The sequence below is a fragment of the Mobula birostris genome, chromosome 15, assembly GCF_030028105.1.
Source record: "Mobula birostris isolate sMobBir1 chromosome 15, sMobBir1.hap1, whole genome shotgun sequence".
Lineage (NCBI taxonomy): Eukaryota > Metazoa > Chordata > Chondrichthyes > Myliobatiformes > Myliobatidae > Mobula > Mobula birostris.
In genome coordinates this window covers 50,358,717-50,384,282 of record NC_092384.1, presented here as the reverse complement: position 1 = coordinate 50,384,282, position 25,566 = coordinate 50,358,717, and the positions used below count along the sequence as shown (strand labels likewise).

At 43.2% G+C, this 25,566-nt stretch overlaps 1 protein-coding gene across 1 annotated transcript; it reads right to left on the bottom strand.

Moving 5' to 3' along the window:
• Positions 1-1,214: 1,214 nt before the first annotated feature.
• LOC140210622 (tubulin beta-3 chain) lies at positions 1,215-10,846 on the bottom strand. Its single transcript, XM_072279755.1, has 4 exons — positions 10,752-10,846; positions 5,333-5,441; positions 4,282-4,392; positions 1,215-2,710 (listed from the first exon to the last, which is right to left on the bottom strand). Exons 1-4 carry the CDS (start codon positions 10,806-10,808, stop codon positions 1,635-1,637), a joined length of 1,353 nt encoding a protein of 450 aa, XP_072135856.1. The 5' UTR covers positions 10,809-10,846; the 3' UTR covers positions 1,215-1,634.
• Positions 10,847-25,566: the final 14,720 nt, after the last annotated feature.

The following is a 25,566-nucleotide window of genomic DNA, read 5'->3' as shown; positions in this document are numbered from 1 at the left end:
ATGTATTTGTTGGAAATAGTATGTGAACCTCTAGGATTATCATTTCAGTTAGAGGGGAAATTAGGGTTAGGTGTTTCCACCAGGCTGGAAAAGCATACAAAATCATTTCTGAAGAGTTTGGGCTCCACCAATCCACAGTCAGGCAGATGGTGTACCGGTGGAGGAAATGCAACACTGTTGTTACTCTGCCCAGGAGTGGCCGACCAACAACAAAAAAAATAAAATCACTCCAATGGCAAGGTGTGTAATACAGCAGGAGGTCACAAAGAACCCCAGGGTAACATCTATAAGGAGCTACAGGCCTCTCTTGTCATGGCTGATGCCAGTGTCCATGAGCCCACCCTTAGACAAACACTCAAACAATGGTGTGCACAGCAGGACTGCAAGGAGAAAGACACTGCTCTCCAAGAAGAGCACTGCTGCCTGTCTAAGGTTTGCTAAAGACCATGTGGAAAGCCAGAAGGCCATTGGAAGAATGTTCTGTGGACGGAGGAGTCCAAATTAGGACCTTTTAGCTTAAATGAGAAGCGTTATGTCTGGTGAAAAGCAAACACTGTGTTCCAGCACAAGAACCTCATCCCATCTGTGAAGCATGGTGGTGGCAGTATTGTGGTTTGAGCCTGCTTTGCTGCCTTGGGACCAAGATGGCTTGCCATCATTAATAGAACCATGAATTCTGAATTATATCAGCAAATTCTATGGGGGAATGTCAGGGTATCCGTCTGTGAACTGAAGCTCAAGAAAAAGTGGGTCTTGCAGTAAGACAATGAATCTAAACACACAAGTCAGTCTACCAAAGAATGGTTAAAGTAGAGGATGTTTCACATCTTGGAACAACAGAATGAAAGTCCCAAACTTAATCTTGTAGAAATGTTGTGGAAGGACGTGAAGCAAGTAGTTCATGCAAGGAAGCCCACCAACATCCCAGTATTGAAGCAGTTTTGTGAGGAGGAATGGCCTAAAATTCCTCCAAGCTGATGTGCAGGACTGATCAATAGTTACTGGAAACACTTGGTTGAAGTTATTGCTGACGGGGGGGGGGGGGGGATCACACCAGTTACTGAAAACAAAGGTTCCCATACTTTTTCCAATACATATAATATTGGATCATTTTTCTCAATAAATAAATGAACAAGTATAATGTTTTTGTGTTATCTATTGAATTGGGTTCTCTATCTAGTTTTAGGACTTGCATGAAGATCTGATCACATTTCAGGTCACATTTATGCAAAAATAGAAAAAATTCTACACAGTTCACCAACTTTCTAGTACCACTGTAGTTGCGAGAGGTGGTTCAACTAAGTACTGAGCAAAGGGGAAATGAATACTTTTGAACTGCTGACATTCCTGGGTTTTAATTTTTAGTTTTTCATGCTTTACAATTTTCCTTGATCTTGGGCTCTACTGTGGGGCGGTGGGATGGAGCACGTGATTCACAAATTAAAAGTCTCAGTTAAATTGATCAAAATCTCTGGTTGTAATACTCATTTACGTTAACAAAGGGTTGGGGACTGAATACTTTTACAAGGCACTGTAACTGAGCTAATTCGTAATAAAGACAAGTAAAAGCCTGATGTGAAGATCTAGGGTAAACTGTTTTCAAATCCTCTCAATGGACATGAATGATTCACATTTCACTTTGGACCATGTGCTTCAGATTCTTCTTCATCATCCTCATACATCTCCCCTTCTTCATCAGCTGTAGCATCTTGGTACTGTTGGTATTCAGACACCAGGTCATTCATGTTACTCTCTGCTTCAGTAAACTCCATCTCATCCATACCTTCACCAGTGTACCAGTGCAAGAATGCCTTCCTGCGGAACATAGCTGTGAACTGCTCTGAGATCCGCTTGAAGAGCTCCTGAATTGCAGTACTGTTGCCAATGAAAGTGGAGGACATCTTGAGTCCACGAGGTGGAATATCACAAACAGCCACTTTAACATTGTTGGGAATCCATTCCACAAAGTAGCTGCTGTTCTTGCTCTGGATAGCTAACATCTGCTCATCAACTTCCTTCATGGACATCTTTCCCCTGAAGACTGTGGCCACTGTCAGGTACCTACCATGACGGGGATCACAAGCAGCCATCATATTTTTGGCATCAAACATTTGCTGAGTGAGTTCTGGGACAGTTAATGCCCTATACTGTTGGCTTCCTCGGGCAGTAAGAGGAGCAAATCCTGGCATAAAGAAATGGAGTCGAGGGAAAGGTACCATGTTCACTGCAAGCTTTCTCAGATCGGCGTTAAGCTGTCCTGGAAATCTCAGGGAAGTAGTGACCCCACTCATGGTAGCTGATACCAAATGGTTGAGGTCTCCATAAGTGGGTGTTGCAAGTTTGAGGGTCCGGAAGCAGATGTCATAGAGAGCTTCATTATCTATGCAGTAGGTTTCATCTGTGTTTTCCACAAGCTGGTGGATGGAGAGGGTGGCATTGTATGGCTCTACCACTGTGTCAGAGACTTTTGGAGAAGGAACAACACTGAAAGTATTCATGATTCGGTCAGGATATTCTTCTCGTACTTTGCTAATGAGCAGGGTTCCCATGCCAGAACCTGTACCTCCACCCAGAGAGTGCGTAAGCTGAAAACCTTGCAAACAGTCACAATTTTCACATTCTTTTCTCACCACATCAAGGACAGAGTCTACAAGCTCTGCACCTTCTGTGTAATGACCCTTTGCCCAGTTGTTTCCAGCTCCACTTTGCCCTATAATGAGAAAATAAAATAAATGATGACTGATATTCATGGTGTAAATGAGCAGAAATAATCTCTGCAATTGCATATTCTGGAACTGTTTTCCTGAAAAAAAGTAAATAACTTAAGATAAAACCACTTAACTTGATTTTTGTGATAAGAACATTCATTTTTTGGTATCACCTCAGAGGCTACAGCACAACTATTGTGAATCAAAGGAGAGAATATCAAAGTTGATATCTTACTCTGTTCATTATATGATAACAATAAATGAATTTCTTCCAGTGATTTTATGTATACAGTAACACCATGAAAATATATATTTAATGCACATCATACTCAAGATCTGTGAATAGAAGTTAAAATCAAATGTAGTATTCAACTGACATTGAATTATACAGATTAGAGAGAATGCACCAGTAGACAGATATAAATTAATTTGTATTTTATCAGAGTTATGTTTTTTCACATTATTATAAATTCTTATGTCCACGTTTACATTGATAAATAGCTGTATAAATTTGTCACATGTCAATTGTGGTGGATCACCACTGACAAAACAAGCTGATCAGTAGATTCAGGCTATTTCTATCATAATAACCAATTTTCCCTCTTAATTGATTACAAAGTCCAAATATTTCCATAGGCTCAGCATTATTATGTTAGCCAATTTATCACATTGCATATTTGGAGACAGTCTAAATGACCCATATGGAGAAAAAGATCTGAGCCAATATTTAAACAGGCTGCAGGTACTTGAATTAAAGTAAAAAAAAAAAAGATAAAATTGGGAGATAGGTTCTATGGCTCAAATGTACAAAAAAAACTTCTGGATATCCAGGGTGGGGTTAGAAAGTGGTCAACCTGCAGCATCGGATAGTAATGTGGTGAAGACCGTTGCTAGGAATGGCACGGGTCGGAGCAAAAAGCAACGTGCGTCATCCCCAAGACTGGAGTGACCGGGAATGAGCCAGAGCTGTCCAAGAATCAAAACAGAACTTTGTAGATTAAAATTTTGACATAAAAGTGTTAATTTGAGTTAAAGAAGCTTGATATATGTAATTCTTTACATTGTCATAATTTTGTAGATCAAAATTTTGACATAAAAGTGTTGAAGCTTGATATATGTAATTCTTTACATTGTCATAATTTTTTTGTTAAATTGAAGAGAGAGTTTGGAAAAGATGGTAGTATCTGAAAAAAACAAGCTGACAAAAAGTGGCAGAAGCAAGACAGTACAGGAATGACTCCCCTTCTAGGAGTGTTGTGGCTATAATGCAGAAACGATTAGTGACAATGCCTTGTTTTCTCACAATTCGTTCTTTATTACTGGGAATAACACAACTGATATTGAACCTTTCGCAAGAGATCCAATGCTTGTTTTAAGCAGCCACCCAAAAGCCTGAAAATTAGCCCTAGCCTCTGAAATATGCTCAAAACCTTAACCTATTAGACTGCAGACCATTAGAAATTTTATTTGCCTTTATTTACCACCTTGGAAACAAGTATATTGTGCATTAACTCTAATCTTATTTTTGGAAAATTGGATCTGTTTATTATCTGTTCCTGATAAACTGACTTACCAAAAATAAAGTTGTCTGGTCTGAAGAGATGTCCAAAAGGCCCTGATCGAACACTGTCCATTGTGCCTGGTTCCAAATCCACTAGGATGGCTCTGGGTACGTACTTAAGAGCTGCAAAGACAGCATACAAATAATCTATTATTTTTGCTCAAATTATGGCAAGCAATTATTTCAAACTTGCCATACCAAAATTGGAAGACCAACCCACATTTTCTTGGCACTATCACCATTGGCCCACAAGTGGACTCCATGTTGCACCAATATATATTCCTGATCTTATATAATCCGATATTTATTTCTAATAGATGTGCTGTCCTACAATAATTTGAAATTTAGTAATTTCATAGAAATAAATTACACTAAATATCCCAAAAAACTTTAGAAAGGTTGAATGATTTATTCAAAAAATAGTGATGAGGCAATGCCAAGTTGCTGTTTAAAATGGTTTATGGTTTAGACATGATGAATTGACTTTAGAAGGATTCTTTGCAACCTTAGTCCTAAATATGCAATTGAACATTTGTATGTTTAATACCTGATTATATTAAATTATTATTTAGAATTCAACATAGTGAGGCAGCTAGCTCACATCTTCAGCAACCCAGGTTCAGTACTGACCTTGGGTAGAGTCTACATTCTGTTCATGACCACTTGGGTTTCTCCCACATGCTCCAGCATTGCCCCATTTTCCAAATATGTGGTTCATAGTTTAATTGGCCACCGTAAATTGTCCCTAGTATGTTGGCGTTGCTAGAATCCTGGGAAATTGGTAGAAATGTTGGGATGCGTAGGACAAGGTTAAATGGGTGCTTGATTATCATAAGGATCATTGTAGTTTAAAGAGCCTATTTTTGTCCTGTATGTTGTTTTGACTCTTGATGGTTTGAACCAAATGCTATACACTTAGAAAAATTAAGAAATCCGATTATCCTGGACAATGTCAATATAAATGGGCCTGCATTGTGCTGTAGGTTTTCTATGTTTCTAAATGCTTAATATACCCAATTCTGATATATCAAATCTCAACTTCATGTTGGTTTATATTACTTACAAGAAGCTTCATTGTAGTAGACACTAATCCTCTCCAGCTGCAGGTCTGAGTCGCCCATATAATTCCCACTGGGGTCAATTCCATGCTCATCACTGATGACTTCCCAGAACTAAAGATGATAAAAGATAAGCAAATTTGCAAAAAATTCAGCTAGGCTAATTAGTATTAAGTACGATGTATGGAAGTATGAATACAATTTGCACAATTTCATCATCTCCAATCTCCCCATAGCATTCCATGTTCATCTTTGTGCTCAGAATGACATTTTAGAGGACTAAATTTTATCAAACAAAATCACTAATTACCTATACTAAAAGTCAGAAAAATTATTTGACTATTTTATTTGCAAGCAGAATACACATCTTAACAAATTCTACCTGATAAGCCATATAAGTATCTGTTATACATTGTTGTGCATTGGAAATGTGCTGTCTATGAAATAGATTTTTAAAATAAACCACGATACAATCTTAATGGGAAAAGATTTTTTAATCAGTAATAATTAGATATTTAAACCAACAAATTAAGAAATCAGTAACAACTACATTTGTATTTTTCAAATTAGGACAAAGTGTTTCATCGTTTTTTTTTAAATTGCATGGACAGTGAAGGATAGATAACTGTATTTCTAGGACTTTCAAAGATAGAGAAATACACTTCTACCCCTCAAATCACAATATATGGATTGAAACATTGTACAAAGATTACCTCTATTACTTAAACCCCATTTCAAAAGGATGAATAAATGAATTTGGTTTAAATGTTGCCCTGTATGAGGTCCTACATTTTCTTAAGTAGCTGATCATGGTACTGAAAATACATGCATTAACTTACTTTAGTTTACTCCCAGCCTTTTTTAAAAAGATGTGTGTGTTTGAATAAAATCTGTAAATATACATTGCATCTTCTAGGGTTAGTTAATTAAACAGAAGCTCTCAGCTGCGCAATAAATCTGAATTTCCCTCTGTCTCATCCATCATAAACTTACCAGTTTTTCAGCACCAGCTGGCAGACACAGAACTGGTTTAATTTCTTCTAGGTCTCCAGAGAATAAAAAGGATGTAATCTAACACTCTTGTCTCCTCCTAGTTCTATTATTCATCTAGACCCAGCTGGTTCCCAGTATCTAATGGATTCATATGTAATCTTCTGGTAGCAGCAGATGCAGCATTAAAGTGATTTTGGCCAGTAAAATTTTTCAACTTTCCCTGCTGGCATAAATTTAATCTTTTCTAAAACCAGGATTATCTGGCACAATGCACTGTCCATTTAACCCCAAGATTCACATGTAGTTAAACTAAGGAAAGGTTATAAAATTTATATAAATCTGGTTTCTACCATTGCAAAGCCTCCAGTACCTGGTTCAAATTGGAACAAATGTCTAGAGTTCATTGTATGTTTGGTAATGGAAAAAAAAGTGCTCCTTTTATTATCCCCTCCTTCCATTTCTAATTTAAAGTGTGAACTGTCCTCAAACTACTGGAGTTAGTGTTTTGAAAATACAGAGCTATTAGTTAAGGAGTTCTAGGATTTTGACCCAAGAACCCTAGCAAGACACCTTTCTAAGTCAGGATAATATGTAACTTGGAGATCTGTGACTATGCCAACCACCCATTCATCTTTCATAAGTATAAATTATAGCAGTTACCATTTTCTTCCATGTGGGACATATATTAGATTTTTTATTACCAATGTGACAAAGTATACAGCCTAACTATCTGATAAGTTTACTAATGAAGTCAAAACACTTATTATCTGATCATCAACACACTTATTATCTGATTAGTTAACATTCATTGTTTCTTGTCGGGCATTGTTGCATGCCAATTGGCTGCAATATTTTCCAACATAAATAGTTACGGATCCCAATATTTAATTGAATTGCTTTGACAATGAAAGGAGCTATAGAATTTCAATATGTTTTATCTTATTGTACTCTATCTTAATAATATGAACTGACTTTATTGGAGTTTGAGACTAAAATGAACCAAGGTGAACAGTTGGTAAAGTGATCAATAGGTGAACAGCAAATGCCATACTCTGGCAGACCTGGATGCTCTTCATTAACAACAGCTCTGCATTCAACACCATCATCCCCTTAACTAATCACTAAGCTCCAAGACCTGAGCCACATAACCTCCCCGTGCAACTGGATCCTCAATTTCCTCACTGGCAGACTTCAGTAAGATTGACAATAACATCTCCACAATCACTATCAGCAAAAGTGCATCACTGAGCTATTCACTTTATGATTGTGTGGTTAAGTACAACTCCAATGCTGTATTTAAATCTGCTGGCGACTCCACTGTTGTTGACCAAATCAAAGGATGTGATGAATCAGCATATAGGAAGGAGATTAAAAATCTGGTTGAGTGGTGCCACAACAATCTCTCAAAGTCAGCAAAACTAAAGAACTAATTATCAACTCTAGGAGAAAGAAGCCAGAGATTCATGAGCCAGTCCTCATTAGGGGAACTGAGGTGAAGGGCAGTGGGTTTGAATTCCTTGGTGTTAACATGTCAGAGTATCTGGCCGGGGATCAGCACATCAAGTGTCATCACAAAGAAAGCATGACAGCCTCTACTTTCATAGGATTTTGTACAGATTCAGGATGTCTCCGAAAACATTGACAAGCTTCTATCCATGCACAGTGGAGAGTATCATAACTTTAAGTTTAAATTTAACCTTTTAGTTGAAGTCATTGGAGAGGGAGAAATCTGTCTTTAATCCGTTTATTCTATCCGGACCATAACTAAATCATTGTTTTCGCAGGAATGATTGTTTCCACATTACTATTGCAAAATATACACCCTTTCCTTTAACCTTAGGAGGAGCAACATTTGTTCCTGTATATCCCCCCTCACTACTATGTGGGGACCTAACTGCCCTTCCAGGAGAGGGGAAGATTTTTGGGCATCCCCTCCAATCTTGTCTTCTACATTTAGTGTGCAGACTTGGTGACTGGTTTGAAAAGCATCCACACTCTTATCTGCAAGGTCATCCAAGCTCCTGGTTTCATGCCATTTCAACTTTGCTTCCCATTTGATCTGTCCATCCATGGCCTTCTCCACTGTCAGGGTAAGGTGCAATGCAAGCTAAAATAATAATATTCTATTATTGTTATCCCATGCTCCCTGCTCTTTCTCCTTATTTTTGTCCCCTTCCCACTTGTTACCCATTCATTTCAACTTCCCACATCAGCTCCACTTGCTCATCTCTCCTTTAAAATGTTGGCATTTTCACTATCCTTACCAGTGCTGGAACCTGATCAGTATCCTTTGTCTCTACTTATCACCTCCTCCCCCATCCTTTGTCTCGACTTTCACCCTCCCTTCCCCCACCACGCTCTATTGTCTTTCATTTAGTCCTGCCGTCACCTATCACCCAATGTGCTTCTGTCTCCCAGCTCTATCCCTCCCCCCTCCACCCCACCCACTCACCATCCTCATCTCTCAATCCACCCATCGCCTTCACGCCCATCTTGCCCCTCCCCCGCTCCTCTTATCAGAGATCTCCCCGCATGCAGGGTCTACACCCAAAACGTTGACTATTCCTCCTCCTCCTCCCCCCCCCCCCCCATATACGCTGCTGGACTCGCCGAGTTCATCCAGTTATTTTTTTTTACCCTTATGTTGATGAGCATAAAGTGATTCAGGGTTCTTAAGACTGCAATTATTAAAAAGATTAGCCTTTAGCCATTTGGCGCGTGCTTCTACAAATGGGATTTGCGCAAATCACTGGTCTGAGTCAGATCGTGTAGACAAGCCAAGATCAGTGACACGCATCGTGCAGTAGGATATTTGTCAGCTGAACAGTGTTTCCTGTGGCACATCATGGAGTGCGTTCAGCCGTCACAGTTACCTTCGAGTATTAAAACCGCACATTGTGCATTTACTGACATCTGATAGGAGAATAATAGTTTTCAGCCTATTGCAATCCTCCAGTAGTTTTACGATAATAAAATGTTAACTATATTACAGTAGTTGAAAATGCATAGTGTTTGAAGGCATATGAACAGATATGAATTTGTTTTATTCTGGGTTGCCCTGCGCAATGTGTTGTTTCAGGTTTAGTGTTTTGCAGTAATACATATAATTTATTCTGTGTACGCAGTTAAAGGGAACCATTTTACCCATAGCTGCGCCACTCGTTGAAAATGTCACATCTTACCGATTTACGAATCCCTTCAGAGAAAGAAGGAACTCCTTTGTGTCCCAGCGCCACCATTTAATTAGGGCAGCTTTCCTGGTTACGTTAAAATACCACACCCGTTTAATTCCGACTTTTGTGTTCGGTGAAGAAACCCCCCCCCCCCCAGGCAATGGGTTCAGAGACCACGGTATTGTTAGCCTCATCATGTACCACCCGTGTCCTTCACGCCAGACAGCGATTGAATTAGAAATAACCACGTCCCAGCCCTTGCCCATTGAATGCTCACGAGATTTTACTTTTCATCTTGGTATGTCTTGGCGTTCTTGTATGCATGACGTCGTCACGACCACCAAGTTAGAATAATTATTCTATCTCTATCCATGGTTGTGCCTTTCCCAGTCCATGAATTAACCTTTATTCAGATTACGTTTCTATTCCACTCAAACCATTGCCATTTCGTTAAACTTTGATTTATTTGGCAAGATTAAGAGTTTCTCCAGATAACGGATTAGTACTAAGCAAATCCATTTGGTAATCACCTTTCAAATGCATGAACCATCACCAAGAATTACTTGGTATGTCATCACTTGTATTGCAGGTTTACTGAATCCCTTAAGAATTTTCTCAATAAAAAACGACCGCAGATTATGGGAGAAACAAAACGACAAAGCCCCCTACCAAGGTTATTCATAATCATTTGGTCGCTCCGTGAATATGACGTTGATTTCAAACACTGAAGCTTTGTTTTTTCCCCCCACTATTGAAATCGTGGCTCCACCCCGCAGGCGCTGACTTCATACAAATACAGGGGTGCCTGCGGCGGTGCTGTGCTCGGGCGGTGCGGCAAGGCTGAGCTAATCACTTTCTCCCTCTTGTATCTGCAGTCTCGGGCGTGGCTGTCTGCAGAGCATGCGTCTCGGCGAGAGGCAGCCGACAAACATAGACTCCACAACAAAACCTGCCGATGCCAGTTTAAAAAAATTCTAACAAAGAACCAAATAAAATAACGCAATTCATGGTGTTTACAGGAAGGATGAGCTGCATGAATAAAAGGAAAACAGAAAACACATACTTTCCACATTAAGCACAATTCAGTTTACTAATGATAAAGAAATGTTAATTAAACCCACCATAAAGCAACGATTAAATAACAAATTAGTTAAATTTAGATAACTACTTTTTTTCTTTCAATGAATATGTTATTGAGCACATATCGCAATTTATTGTAATTTACCAATCCCACACTTTTAGCAGCAATATAATTTACCTTAGCACCGATCTGGTTGCCACATTGGCCAGCCTGAATGTGGACGATTTCTCTCATTCTCACGCTGCTGACTTCTTGCTGCGACTGATGAGAATTATCAGCTGCTGAATCTGGTTGGAGAAGGCAGTGAGATGGTGCCGGCTGCTCTTTTATACCATTTCACTGTATCAGCTGATCAATGCCACGAACAGGTTGATTTCAGAGACGGATTGCGTCAGTCTCCTGGGAGATAAAACTCAGTGGCCAATAACGAGCTAAGGAACCCTGCAACATCCCTGCAACGCCAGGGTCGCCTCCCACGAAATACATCGCCATTGCTGCAAATTCTGTCTACACCATTGTCTGTTCCACGTTAGAAACAAAAGGACCTGATGCTGAACAGCACATTTACCAAAGGATTAGATCACTGATGTGTCATAATTGCTGTAGGAATGCACAAGGTTGATGCGTCCATTAAAAAAAGCTAAAGGATCAGTACAGAAATCTGAAGAACATAAAATGCAGATGTCATGTTTTAGCAATTTGTGGAATAATGTTTTAACCTACCAACACCGTTAGAGGTCAATATTCATAAAGAATGTGGGACAGCACCACTGGAAAGTTCAGTGAAACTGCAGCGGAAGTGGATGTACAAAATAAAGAGTATATACAAAAACAAGATATTTTGTCATTACAGTGAGAAAACCAGCAAGTCTTTTCTGATTCGAATGGAAGTTCACTGTACTAACAGAAATCTTAAAAAAGGTTCCATGCCAATAACGAATTACATTATTTTCGAGTGTTCCCGTTCTCTTAACAAAGAGCATTTGCCATACATAAGGACTTCCTTTCATATGTTTCTCAACTCAAAAAAAAATCAATCCACTTTATAGAAAGCATTGCAGTATACTCAAAATGTTAACCAATTCATACCATACTCAATCTGATTTTGGTTATTTTCAAAACTAAATAATAGATTGTGCTTTTACTCAATTATGTTATGGAGGTATACACCTACTGTAGATAGGGTCTTGTCGGTCTGATCACGTAGATTAATATTGTGTCTGACTCTGTATCATTTTGTTTTTTAATACTGGAGCATAAGAAATGCATATTAGACAGAACTGAGAAAAAGATCTCTGGTAGGGATTATAAATGCAAAACTAGACAGCAGCACAAGGTTGCCATTTATTGTTTGATTTGTTACCCAAGGGGTCCACTACACCCTTATATATTTAGCACTATAGCAAACCACATGTCTACGTCTATAGGCCAGAAATTATTCAACTATAAATAAGAGAAAATCTGCAGATGCTGGAAATCCGAGCAACACACACAAAATGCTGAAGGAACTCAGCAGGCCAGGCAGCATCTATGTTAAAAAGTGGAGTCAACATCCTGGGCTGAAACCCTTCGGCAGGACCGAGGGTCTTGGCCTGAAATGTCCACTGTACTGTTTTTCATAGATGCTGCCTGGCCTGCTGAGTTCCTCCAGCATTTTCTGTGTGTTGCTGAGTTATTCAGCCATGGCAGACTCACATTCACATACCCTCTTTCTCTTACAGAAAAAGGCGGTGCATAACCAGACCAGCAAGAACAATCTAACCGTGTGTGAACTAATAACAGAAACAGAATATCTGGGAATGTTCAGCAGCACAGCCTGCATCTGTGGAGAAGGAAGCGCAGTCAGTGTAGGTCATCAACCTGAACCGTTCTCTGTTGTCTGTTTTCCTCTCACCACAGATGCTGTCTGAACTGCTTATTGTTTCCTGCATTTTCTGTTTCACTTTTGGATTTCCAGCATCTAAAGTTGCTTGCTTTTTGGGAATATACCAGTACTTATTGACTCATTGGAAGATGTTGTCATTATTTTATCTGCCATTGAACTGCTGAATCTATTTCTATTTACCAGTTGCACTGGTGAAGCTTGGACCTCTTAGTTGCCCCTTTCCCCTTATAATTACTGTATTGCTTGATTTCATTCAGATAGCCAAGAACTCACAATGCATAAAGCAGGGTCTGTTAAGTGAATAAAGGAGGCAAATTGCCACTTAATAATTCTTGTCACTACTAGAGAAGTAGTTTGTTTGATCTATCTGCAAAAATGTATGAAAGATCAAACAAGATCAGGATCTGCAAAGAAGCTGCATGTGTTTTGTGCAGTCATTTCAACTGGGAGGCGATGGATAGCTCTTTCTGGATTCAATCATGATGCAATGTCTGTTGGCTAATGCCTCAGGTTCTATTGCAGTACAAAATGAAAGATAAATGCTGCTGACAACTGCTATGCAATCTCACCCTGCAGCCATGTAACCTCACTCTGCTGCACTAATGGCTTTGAATACTATTGTTCAGTATGGCTTTCAATATGTCACTATACTGCAGCAATCTGCCAGCAGTGAGTTAATTGGTTGAGTTGTCTGTCTCTCTCAGGGAATGAAAATGGCTCTGTAATGCTAAAATCAATTGTTCTGTCTAGGAGTGGCAGCATTTGTGATCCTCCCATTGCCACTTCACCTGTGTCCTGATAGTGAATCCGGGTTGCTGGCAGCCTGCGAAATCCAAATGTTCTCAAAGAAGTGGCTGCAGAAAGAATGGATACTTTTGTTGTGACCTTCCCAATTTTTCTGGATTCTGGCAAGGCCCAAGTCGATGAAAAATTGTAAAAGTAATCCCCCTGTTAAAGAAAGGAAGGAGACAGAAAGCAAAACCTGTAAGTCAGTAGTCTAATGTCTGTTATTAAGCAACATGAAATTTATTAAAATTTACTATACAGGATATTTAGAAGAACATAATATAATTCAGCTGAGTCAAGAAAATTTTATGAAAGGGGAATTTTTAGATTTCTTTGAGGATGTCCTAAATGGCATTCAGTAAGGTGTGAAATAAAAAAATGCCGCATGTGATGATGAGAACTATTGAATTTGAGGGTAATGAATAGCATAAGTAAAGAATTGGCTAACCAACAGAAAACAGGGGATCAGAATAAATAGGCCCGTTGCATGTTGGTAAGCTGTACCAGAGGGTATGACAGGAATCTGTGCTGATGCATCAAATATTATTTAAAATATATATTCATGAATTACTTGGAGAAACTGAGTGTATTGTCACAATATACAATGGCTGGAAAGCAGACGAACACCAGCAGTCTGTAAAGGGCTATACAATATAGGCTAAGTGAGTGGGCAAAAGTTTTCATGGATGGAAAAGAATATGAAGAAATGTGAAACTATCTACTTTGCTTTAAAAAACTGTAACACCCTGGGAAAGGGTTCACTGCTAATGTAATGGTTTCTCTGTAGCTGCAGTGTTTGGGTTATGACTAGGGATAACTGGGGCTTTGGAATGTGCGCTGGCCAATGAGAGGAGGTGTTTTCTTATGTGCCTGAGAGAAGGGATTTTTGCGGGCTTTTGGATTGGGAGAAGATGGAGAGCGAAGATGCCAGAACGTGCAAGTTGTAGACTGCAGGACTGAGTGGAATTGGAATGGGGTCTGGCGTTGAGCAGCTTGTGGTTAAGCCCACTAGAGGAAAGGCATTTCTGGATTGGGTGGTGTGTAATGAGCCAGAGTTGATTGGGTAGCTTGAGGTAAAGGAACCCTTGGGAAACAGTGATAATAATATGACAGAAATCACCCTGCTGGAGTTTCCTTGAGCAATTCGGAAGGCACAGGATAGGTACATCCCAAAGAGGAAGAAGTATTCTAAAGGGAGGATGAAGCAACCGTGGGTGACAAGGGAAGTCAAAGACAGCATAAAAGCAAAAGAGACCGCATATAATGCAACAAAAATTAGTGGAAAATTGGAGGATGGGCGACAAAGAAATGCCAAAAAGAGAGAAAAGATGAAATATGAAGATAAGCTAGCCAATAATATAAAAGAGGATACCAAAAGATTATTCAAGTATATAAAGAGTAAACAATGCTGGAGAAGTAGTTATGGGCAACAAAGAAATGGCGGACAAATTTAAGTATTTTGCATCAGTCTTCACTATGGAAATTATTCCAGTCAAGATAGCACCTGCATACAACGCTCCTTCGGTTGACATCTTCTGGATAGATCATGAAACCAGATATTTCACTTTTATGTCTTTTACGTTTGTTTTTCATTTTGGATGTGATTCTGGAACTGTTGGAGCTTGTGTTTTGCTGTTTGGGTGTTTCAGCACTCTGCAGTCTCTGAGAGGATTCCGGGAGGCAGAGGCAGCGTGCGTGAACCTCATGGCGGGCAGGCCGAGGGACAGGGCGTAAGGAGATGTTTAACTCCATTTCACCGATTAAAGTTTCCATTGTTCACCAATTAAGGTGATGAGGGAGATTGAAGCATTGAGGGGAGTGTGAGCGCCAGCTGCCCACCTTTTTCACTGAGATTCACTCTGCTATGCTACCAGAGAGAGGAGAACCTGCTGCTGGGCTTGGAGAATGTTGCCCAGGTTCCTGTGTTTTGGATGTGGACTTGGACTTTTTTGGGTCTTTATAGTTTTATAGTACTCTGTGTTTTTCACCCAATCTTTCTCTTTTTTTTTTATTGTGTGGGGGTGGGAGTGGGGTATGATTTGGGGGTTAATGTGCCTGTTCTGTTTTCCTTTGTATTTTTGTGCAGGGAGGGGGGATTTGGGGTTGATGGTCATGCTGCCTTTCGTTTCATTTCTTTCTTGGTTTCATGGCTACTCACAGAAGAAGAATTTCCAAGTTGTATGCTTTGATAGTAAATGAACCTTTAAACCTTTGAAAGCACCAGCAATATGTCAGAAATTCGAGGGTGGCAGAGGGCAGAAGTGAGTGTTGTTGCTATTACCAAGGAGAAAGAATTTGGGAAGCTGAAAGGTCTGAAGGTAGATAAGTCAATGGACCAGAGGGACTACACCCCAGGATTCTGGAAGAGGTAGCTTAAGAGATTTGGGAGGCATTAGTAATGATCTTTCAAGAATCACCAGATTCCGGAATGGTTTTGGAGGACCAGAAAATTGCAAATATCACTTCACTCTAAGAAGGGAGGGACGCAGAAGAAAGGAAATTTAAGACGTGTTAGCATTACTTCAGTGGTTGGGAAGATGTTGGAGTCCATTACTAAGGATGAGATTTCAGGGTACTTGGAGGCACATAATAAACAGGCCAAAGTCAGAATGGTTTTCTTAAAGGAAATACTTACCTGACAAATCTTTTGGAATTCTTTGAGGAAATAACAGGCAAGATATACAAAGTGCATGTTATTTATGTGGATTTTTAGAAGGCCTTTGACAAGGTGCCACTCATGAGGCTGCTTATCAAAATAAGACCAATAGTGTTATTGGAAAGATACTAGCATGGATAGAGCATTGGTGGATTGGCAGGAGGCAAAGAGTGGGAATAAAGGAAACCTTTTCTGATTGGCTGCCAGTGACTAGTGGGGTTGGTACTGGGACTGCTTTGTTTTACATTGTATGTCAATGCTCTGGATGATGGAATTGATGGCTTTGTGGCCAAGTTTGTGGATGGTACGAAGAAAGATGGAGGTGAATGTAGTGTTGAGGAAACAGGGAGGCTGAAGAAGGACTTGGACAGATTAGGAGACTAGGCAAGGAAGTGGCAAATGAAACACAGTGACAGGAAGTGTTTGGTCACACACTTTGGTAGAAGGAGTAAAAGCGTAGACTATGTTCTAAATGGGGAGAAAATTTTAAAAATCCGAGGTTCAAAGGGACTTGGGAGTCCTCATGCAGGATTCCCGAAGTGTTCATTTGCAGGTTGAGTTGGCGGTGAGGAAGGCATATGTAATGTTAAGCATTCATTTTGAGAGGACTAGTCCAGAAAAGTAAAGGCACCATGCTGAAGTTTTATAAGGCACTGGGAGGCCTTACTTGGAGTATTGTAAGTGATTTTGGGCCCCTTATCTAAGAAAGGATCTGCTGACATTTGAGATGGTTCAGAGGAGGTTTACAAGAATGATTCTGAAAATGAAAGGCTTTTTGTATGAGGAGCAATTGATGTGCTGGCCTAGAAGAATGAGGGGAATCTCATTGAAACCTATCGAATGTTGGAAGGACTGGGTGGAGTGGATGTGGAGAGGATATTTTCTATGGCTGGAGGGTCTAGGACCAGATCACGCAGCCTCTTGATAGAGGGACATCGATTTAGAATACGGATAAGGAGAAATGTCTTTAGGCAAGGGTGGTGAATCCATGGAAATCGTTGCCACAGGTGGGTGTAGAGGCCAGGTCATTGGATGTATTTAAGGTGGAGGTTGATAGATTCCTGATTAGTCAGGATGTGAAGTTTACAGGGAGAAGGCAAGAGAATGGGGTTGAGAGGGAAATGGATCAACCACAATGAAATGGCGGAGCTGAATGGCCTAATTCTGCTCCAATAGCTTATGGTCTTATGATCTCATCTGTGAATCTGAACAAATACACTATGGTTGCAATGGACTTTATAATGACAGTCATAGCTGCGTGTGTCCCCACAGAATCATTCAGTCTTCCCCAACCAGAATCCCTGGATGAACCATGAGATCCCTAATCTACTGAGAACCAGATCAGAGGCATTCAAAATTGGTGACCAACAATGTTACAAGAGGTCCAGGTACAATCTCTGGAAAGTTATCTCATGGGCAAAATGGCAATTCCAAACTAAACTTGAATCCATGAAAGATGCTCTGAAACGGTCCCGATTGTTAATTCCCCATTTTCTCCTAATTCCCTTTGATTGTGCCACGGTTCCGGTCGTTAATTCCCCATTTTCTCCTAATTTCTTTTGATGGCCGCATACCTGGTTTTCATCAAGACCTGCAGTATAAGAACCCTGGCTTTGCATCCATTAGTTGCCAGACTCTTTGTTTTGCCAGTGTGGTAATTAACGTTTCCTAGCCGCTTAGGATTGTGTGTTCTAAGTTTTGCTTCAGTACCGAGATTCACCTGTTAAACTCAGTCTCTCCGTATCAAGATAAGTATTCTAGGTTTTACTTCAGCACCGAGGTTTCCATTTCTCCGTGCTAAGAAAAGTTTTGTCTCCTGCTTTTCTTTCTACGCTCCGTGTCAAGATAAGTTCTGCCTGCCTCCCGCTTTCCTGCACTCCCTCCTGTTTGCTGCTCAACGCTCACGCCCGCGTCTGCATCCTAACTCAATCTCTGTGCCTGTGTCCTGCATTTGGGTTCACCTCGTTCATTGCTACAGAGCGATCTGGCCACTCTGGACCCAGCGGACACGAATACCCTTCAACAAGCCCTCGCCAGCCAGGATTCCCTACTGGGATAGCACGACCAACTCTTCCGGGAGGTCATGGAGATCCTCCGTTCCCTGTCTGCTCATGTCACACAGGTGGACCGTGTATCCATACAGCTGGGACGCAACCGTCTTTCCCCCACAGAACGACTCCGGAGATTGAGCCGGTGAGCGTTTACATCGCAGCCAGTCCGGCCACTTCCGTGCTACCTGTCCCCTTCGGTCAAAAAGGGAAGGCTCACCAGTAGAAAGGGGGACCCTGGTGAGCCAGACAACATTCCCGTTCGTCCCCCGACCCCGGATGCAGCTTCAAGCCACTTTGTGTTACAACCAACAGTCCCTGCCTCTGTTAGCACTGGTGGACTCCGGCGCTGAGGGAAACTTTTTGGATGAAAAGTTAGTCTTCCAAGCCGTAATTCCTCGTGAGCCATTGAGTACCCCCCCTGGACGCCCAGGCGCTGGACGGTAGACTACTGGCCCGAGTCTCTCACTGCACAGAACCCCTGCCTCTCCTTCTCTCCGGAAACTATCGGGAACAATTAATTCAATTTAATTTCTTCTCTTCAAGCCCCTATAGTTCTTGGTTACCCCTGGTTAAGCCGTCATTGTCCCCACATCGACTGGTCCACTGGAAAGATGTCAGTTGGAGTTTGTTCTGCCGTTCCACTTGTCTACAGTCCGCCCTTTCCCCAGTGGAGGTCACCGTGACCTCGTCCGCCTCTGAACCCACCCCACCCCACCCCACCCCAACTTATCCAAGGTTCCAGCAGAGTATCACGATCTGGGAGAAGTGTTTAGCAAGCAACGGGCTCTTTCCCTGCCTCCACATCGCCCTTACGATTGCACAATTGACCTTCTCCCCGGAGCCTCTCTACCTTCTGTACAACCTGTCCCGACCGGAAAGGGAAGCAATGGAGGCTTACCTAAATGACTCTCTCGCAGCTGGCATTATCTGACCCTCATCTTCCCCTGTAGGCACAGGTTTCTTTGTGGGGAAGAAGGATGGCGCACTGCGCCCCTGCATTGACTACCCTGGCCTGAACAGCATTACCGTAAAGAGTAATTATCCCCTGACCCTATCAACACTGCTTTCGAGCCCCTTCACGGAGCCACAATTTTCTCTAAATTGGACCTGCGGAATGCCTATCACCTGGTCAGGATAAGGGAGGGAGATGAATGGAAAACAGTTTTTAACACCCCCTTCAGTCATTTCGAATACCTGGTCATGTCATTCGGTCTCACCAATGCCCCCGGCCGTCTTCCAAGCCCTGCTAAATAACGTCCTTAGGGACATCATTAACCGTTCCGTTTTCGTCTATTTGGACGACATCCTAATCTTTAGTCTTCAGGAACACACCCACCATGTCCGTCAGGTTCTTCAGAGGCTTTTGGAGAACAAGCTATTCATTAAGGCAGAGAAGTGCAATTTCCATGCCCGTTCTGTCAGTTTCCTGGGGTACATCATTGAGGGCGGATCCCAAAAAGATCCGGGCGGCGGCAGACTGGCCAAAACCCACGACGCTCAAACAGCTCCAGCGATTTCTGGGGTTCGCAACTTCTACCGTTGCTTCATCGGGGATTACAGCTGGGTGGCAGCGCCCCTTACTGAGCTCACATCTCCTGCGACCCCTTTTCACCGGACCCCCGGAGCGGGCTCAGCCTTCTCGGAACTGAAAAGGCGTTTCACCTCCATTCCCATCCTGGTCCAACCAGATCCCTCTCGCCAGTTCATTGTGGAAGTCGACGCCTCCGACTCTAGGGTGGGAGCGGTCCTCTCCCAACGCTCCGTCCCAAACCAAAAGCTCCAGCCCTGCGCCGCCTTCTCTCGCCGTCTATCCCCCGCCGAACGGAACTACGACGTTGGGAACCGGGAGTTCCTGGCCGTCAAACTCACCTTGGAGGAGTGGAGGCACTGGCTGGAGGGAGCTAAGTATCCATTCATCATCTGGACGGACCATGAGAACCTGGCATACATCCAAACCGCTAAACGCCTTAATTCCCGCCAGGCGTTATTTTTTTCAAGCAACACACATCAAAGTTGCTGGTGAACGCAGCAGGCCAGGCAGCATCTCTAGGAAGAGGTGCAGTCGACGCCCCGGGCCGAGGCCCCCCGTCAGGACCAACCGAAGGAAGAGTGAGCAAAGGACCCGAAAGTTGGAGGGGGAGGGGGAGATCCAAAATAACAGGAGAAGACAGGAGGGGGAGGGATGGAGCCAAGAGCCGGACAGGTGACCGGCAAAAGGGGATACGAGAGGACCATGGGACAGGAGGTCCGGGAAGAAAGACAAGGGGGGGGGACCCAGAGGATGGGCAAGAGGTATATTCAGAGGGAGAAAAAGGAGAGTGAGAGAAAGAATGCGTGCACAAAAACAAGTAATAGATGGGGTACTAGGGGGAGGTGGGGCCTAGCGGAAGTTAGAGAAGTCTGTCCCTCTGAATATGCCTCTTGCCCATCCTCTGGGTTCCCCCCACCCTTGTCTTTCTTCCCGGACCTCCTGTCCCATGGTCCTCTCGTATCCCCTTTTGCCGGTCACCTGTCCGGCTCTTGGCTCCATCCCTCCTCCTCCTGTCTTCTCCTGTCATTTTGGATGTCCCCCTCCCCCTCCAACTGTCGGGTCCCTTGCTCACTCTTCCTTCGGTTGGTCCTGACGGGGGGGGCCTCAGCCTGGGGCGTCGACTGTACCTCTTCCTAGAGATGCTGCCTGGCCTGCTGCGTTCACCAGCAACTTTGATGTGTGTTGCTTGAATTTCCAGCATCTGCAGAATTCCTGTTGTAGGCGTTATTTTTTGGCTGTTTCAAATTCACCCTCACCTATCGTCCCGGTTCCAAGAACGTGAAGCCAGCTGCCCTCTCTCGTCAATACGTCTCCGAGGAGGGCCGTCCCAACCCCGAGACCATCCTTCCACCATCCTGTTTTGTGGCTGTCCTCACCTGAGGGATCGAATCCATAGTCAAAGAGGCCCAACGGACTCAACCTGACCCAGGCAATGGGCCCCCAATCGCCTCTTTGTGCCTGACTCTGTTCGGTCTCAGGTTCTCCAGTGGGGGCACAGTTCTTGTTTCGCCTGCCATCCCGGAATCTATCGAACTCTGTCCCTTCTGAAGAGACATTTCTGATGGCCCTCCATGGACACTGACACCCTTTCCTTCATCTCTGCCTGTTCTGTGTGTGCCCGCGGAAAAGCCTCCCATTGACCATCTGTGGGATTGCTTCGTCCCCTACCTGTCCCTAGCCGTCCTTGGTCCCACATTGCTCTGGATTTCGTTACTGGACTACCCCCTTTACATGGCAACACTGCTGTACTCATCGTGGTGGACCGTTTCTCCAAAGCCCTGCACTTCATAGCCCTTCTCAAACTCCCTACAGCCCGTGAAATAGCTGACCTCCTTGTCCACACGTCTTCCACCTTCATGGAATTCTCTCTGACATTGTTTGTGACCGGGGCCCCCAATTCATCTCTGAAGTCTGGAGATCCTTCTGTCAACACCTTGGAGCCTCGGTAAGTCTGTCTTCCGGTTTTCATCCGCAGACTAACAGTCAAACGGAACGAGCAAACCAGGATTTGGAAGCAGCACTGCACTGCGTTTCCGCCAACAACCCGTCATCCTGGAGCACCCATCTCACTTGGGTGGAGTACGCCCACAACTCCCTGGTCAGCACCGCCACCAAAATATCTCCCTTCGAATGCTCCCTTGGTTATCAACCCCTCTGTTTCCTGCCCCTGAAGACGACATTGCTGTGCCTTCAGTTCAGGCCCATCTCTGCTGGTGCCGTAAGGGCTGGAAGGATGCACGCTCCGCTCCGGAGGATTGCCGATCGCCATCGAATTCCTGCGCCCAACTATTGGCCTGGTCAGAAGGTCTGGCTCTCTTCAAAAGACATCCCCCTTAAGGTTGAACCCAAGAAACTCGCCCCTCATTACCTCGGAACATTTGAAACTGAGAGCATCATCAACCCCTGGGTGGTTAAACTCAAACTGCCCAGATCCCACGTTCCACGTCTCCCAACTGAACCCTGTGTCTGTCAGCCCTTTGTGCCCTCCTGCTGAACCTCCTCCACCAGCCTGGATCATTGACGATTACCCAGCTTACACCGTCCGGCGAATACTGGATGTGCACGGCTGAGGCAAGGGCCTCCAGTACCTGGTTGATTGGGAGGGATACTGTCCTGAGGAGCGCATCTGGATTCCCCGCTCCTTCATCTTGGACCCTTCCCTCATCCAAGATTTCCATTGAGACAATCTGGACAAGCCTGGTGGTTTGCCTGGAGGCTCCCGTTGGGGGGGAAGGGGTATTGTCAGGTCCCAAATGTTAATTCCCCATTTTCTCCTAATTCCCTTTGATTGTGCCACAGTTCCGACCGTTAATTCCCCATTTTCTCCTGATTTCCTTTGATGGCGGTTCACCTGGTTTTCATCAAGACCTGCAGCACAAGAACCCCGGCTTTGCACCCACTAGTTGCCAGATCATTGGTTTTGCCAGTGTGGTAATTAACGTTTCCCAGCCGCTTAGGATTGTGTGTTCTAAGTTTTGTTTCAGTACCGAGATTTACCTGTGAAACTCAGTCTCTCCGTGTCAAGATAACTTTTCTGAGTTCTACTCCAGTTCCGAGGTTTACCTGTGTAACTCCATCTCTCTGTGCTAAGAAAAGTTTTGTCTGCCGCTTTCCTTTCTACGCTCCATGTCAAGGTAATTTCTGCCTGCCTCCTGCTTTCCTGCACTCCCTCCTGTTCACGCCCGCGTCTGCATCCTAACTCAATCTCTGTGCCTGTGTCCTGTGTTTGGGTTCGCCTCATTCGTTGCAACATGCTCAGCAGCTTTGGCAGGACTTCAATACTGTCCCCTCTTATAAAGTGAAATGAAGCGACACAGGTGACAATGGGGTTTCACTTCTAGATGAGCTCAATGCCTTCTGTGCTCGCTTTGACCATCAAAACATGGAGGAACCATCACAAACTCCCACAGCCCCGATGACCCTGTGATTTTAGCCTCTGAGACCGATGTAAGAGCATCCTTCAGGCGGGTGAACCCACATGAAGCATCCAGCCCATATGGGGTACCTGGCTGAGTACTAAACACCTGTGTTGATCAACTGGCTGCAGTGTTCACTGAGATCTTTAACCTCTCGCTTTCTACCAGTGCCTGTGAAGAACATGGTAACCTGCCTCGAAGACTATCATCCAGTAGCACTTACATCCACCGTGATGAAGTGTTTTGAGAGGTTTATGATGAAACATATCAATTCCTGCCTGAGAATTGAATTGGATCTACTCCAATTTACCTACCAGCAAATGCCATTTCATTGGCTCTTCACTCAACCCTAGAACATCTGGACAGTAATGATGCATACACCAGGATGCTCTTTATTGACTACAGCTCTGCATTCAATACTATCATCCCCTCAATGCTAATCAATAAACTTCAATACCTCGGCCTCAATACCTCCTTGTGTAACTCGATCCTGGATTTGTTCACCTGCAAATCCCGTCAGTTTCGATTGGCAACACTATCTCCATCTGCACCAGTACACCACAAGAGTGCATACTTAGCCCTCTGCTCTACTCGCTTTTCATTGTGTGGCTAAGCCATAATCAGGTATGCTGACAACACCACTGTTGTTGACCAAATCAAAGGTGGTGATGAATCAGCATATAGAAGGGAGATTGAAAATTTGGCCGAGTGGTGCCGTAACAACCACCTCTCACTCAATGTAAGCAAGACCAAGGAGCTGAATATTGTCAAACAAGAGAAAGTCTGCAGATACTGTAAAACTGAGCAATGCACACAAAATGCTGGAGGAACTCAGCAGGCCAGGCAGCATCTATGGAAAAAATATAGTTGATGTTTCAGGCCGAAACTCTTTGGCAGGACTGGAGAAAAAATGCTGAGGAGTAGATTTGAGAGATGGGAGGAGGGGAGAGAGAAACGCCAGATGATAGGTGAAACTTGGAGGGAGAGGGATGAAGCAAAGAGCTTGGAAGTTGGTTGGTGACAAAGACAGAAATCTTCCACTATCAGGATAAGGCCACACTTAGGTTGGAGGAACAACACCTTATATTCCTTTTGAGTAGTCTCCAACCTGATGGTATGAACATCGATTTCTCAGACTTCCAGTAATGCCTCCACCCCCCCCCCCCACCCTTCACCATTTCCCATCCCCTTGTCCCTCTCTCATATTATGTCCTTGCCCACCCATTGCCTCTCCTTGGTGCTCCTTCCCAGCCCCCACCCCTTTCTTCTTTCTTCCATAGCCTCTGTCTGTCTCTTCCTCCAATCAACTTCCTAGATCTTTGCTTCATCCCTCCCCATCCAAGTTTCACCTATCACCTAGCGTTTCTCTATCTCCTCCCTCCACCTTTCAAATCTACTCCTCAGCTTTTTTCTCCAGACCTGTCAAAGGGTTTTGTCCCGAAATGTCGAATGTACTTTTTTTCATAGATGTTGCCCGGCCTGCTGAGTTCCTCCAGCATTTTGTGTGTGTTGAGCTGATTATTAACTTCAGGAGAAGGAAATTGGAGGTCCATGAGCCAGTCCTGATCAGGGGCATTAGAGGTGAAGATTTCAAAGTGAATTTATTAGTGAAGTATATATATGTCACCATATATCACCCTGAGATTCATTTTCTTGCAGACATACTCAGTAACTCCATAATGTAATAATCATAATAGAATCAATGATAGACAGCACCAACGGGTGTTTCAGCCAGTCTGCAGAAGACAACAAACTGTGTAAAAAATACAAGAAAAAAAAAGAAAGAATAATAAATTAATAAACAATAAATATTGAGATCCTGAGATGAGGAGTCCTTGAAAGTGAGTCCTTAGGTTGAGGGAACATTTCAGTTTGCAAACCCAAGTCAGCAACTTTAAATTCCTCAGTGTTATCATTTAAGAGGACCTGTCCTGGGCCCAGCATGAAAGTGCAATTACAAAGAAAGCACAGCAGTGCCTCTACTTCCTTAGAAGTTTGCAAAGATTTGGTAGGACATGAGAAGACTGACAAACTTCTATAGATGTGTGGTGGAGAGTATATTGACTGGCTGTAACACAGCCTGGTATGGAAACGCTAAAGCTCTTGAATGGAAAATCCTATTAAAAGTAATCTCTTTCTATCTCTTCTTTCAGTTAGTCCTGACGAAGGGTCTCAGCCCGAAACATCGACTGTACCTCTTCCTATAGATGCTGCCTGGCCTGCTGTGTTCCCCAGCAATTTTTATGTGTGTTGCTTGAATTTCCAGCATCTGCAGATTTCCTCGTGTTTGCATGGATACATCCCAGTCCACCACAGGTAAGGCCCTCCCCACCATTCAGCACAGCTACATGGAGCATTGTTGCAGGAAAGCAGTATCCATCATCAGGGACCCCCAGCAGCCAGGTCATGGCCTTTCCTCATTACTGCCATCAGGAAGAACAGAGAACATAGAAATCTACAGCACATTACAGGCCTTTGACCCACAAGAGCCAAAGGTACAGGAGCCTCAGGACTCAGACCGCCAGTTTCAGGAACAATTATTTACTCTCAGCCATCAGACTCTTGAACCAGAGGGAATAACTTCACTTGTCCCATTACTGAACTGATCCCACAACTAATAGAATCACTTTCAATAACTCTTCATCTCATGATATTTATTGCTTATTT

What these genes read in the sequence shown, in the direction of transcription:
- LOC140210622 (XM_072279755.1), bottom strand. Translation starts at nt 10,808, where the DNA reads ATGAGAGAAATCGTCCACATTCAGGCTGGCCAATGTGGCAACCAGATC. An exon ending in GCAACCAGATCGGTGCTAAG is followed by an intron (nt 5,442 to 10,751) that starts GTAAATTATATT and finishes TATCATCTTTAG; the next exon opens with TTCTGGGAAGTCATCAGTGA. An exon ending in ACCAGACAACTTTATTTTTG is followed by an intron (nt 2,711 to 4,281) that starts GTAAGTCAGTTT and finishes TTCTCATTATAG; the next exon opens with GGCAAAGTGGAGCTGGAAAC.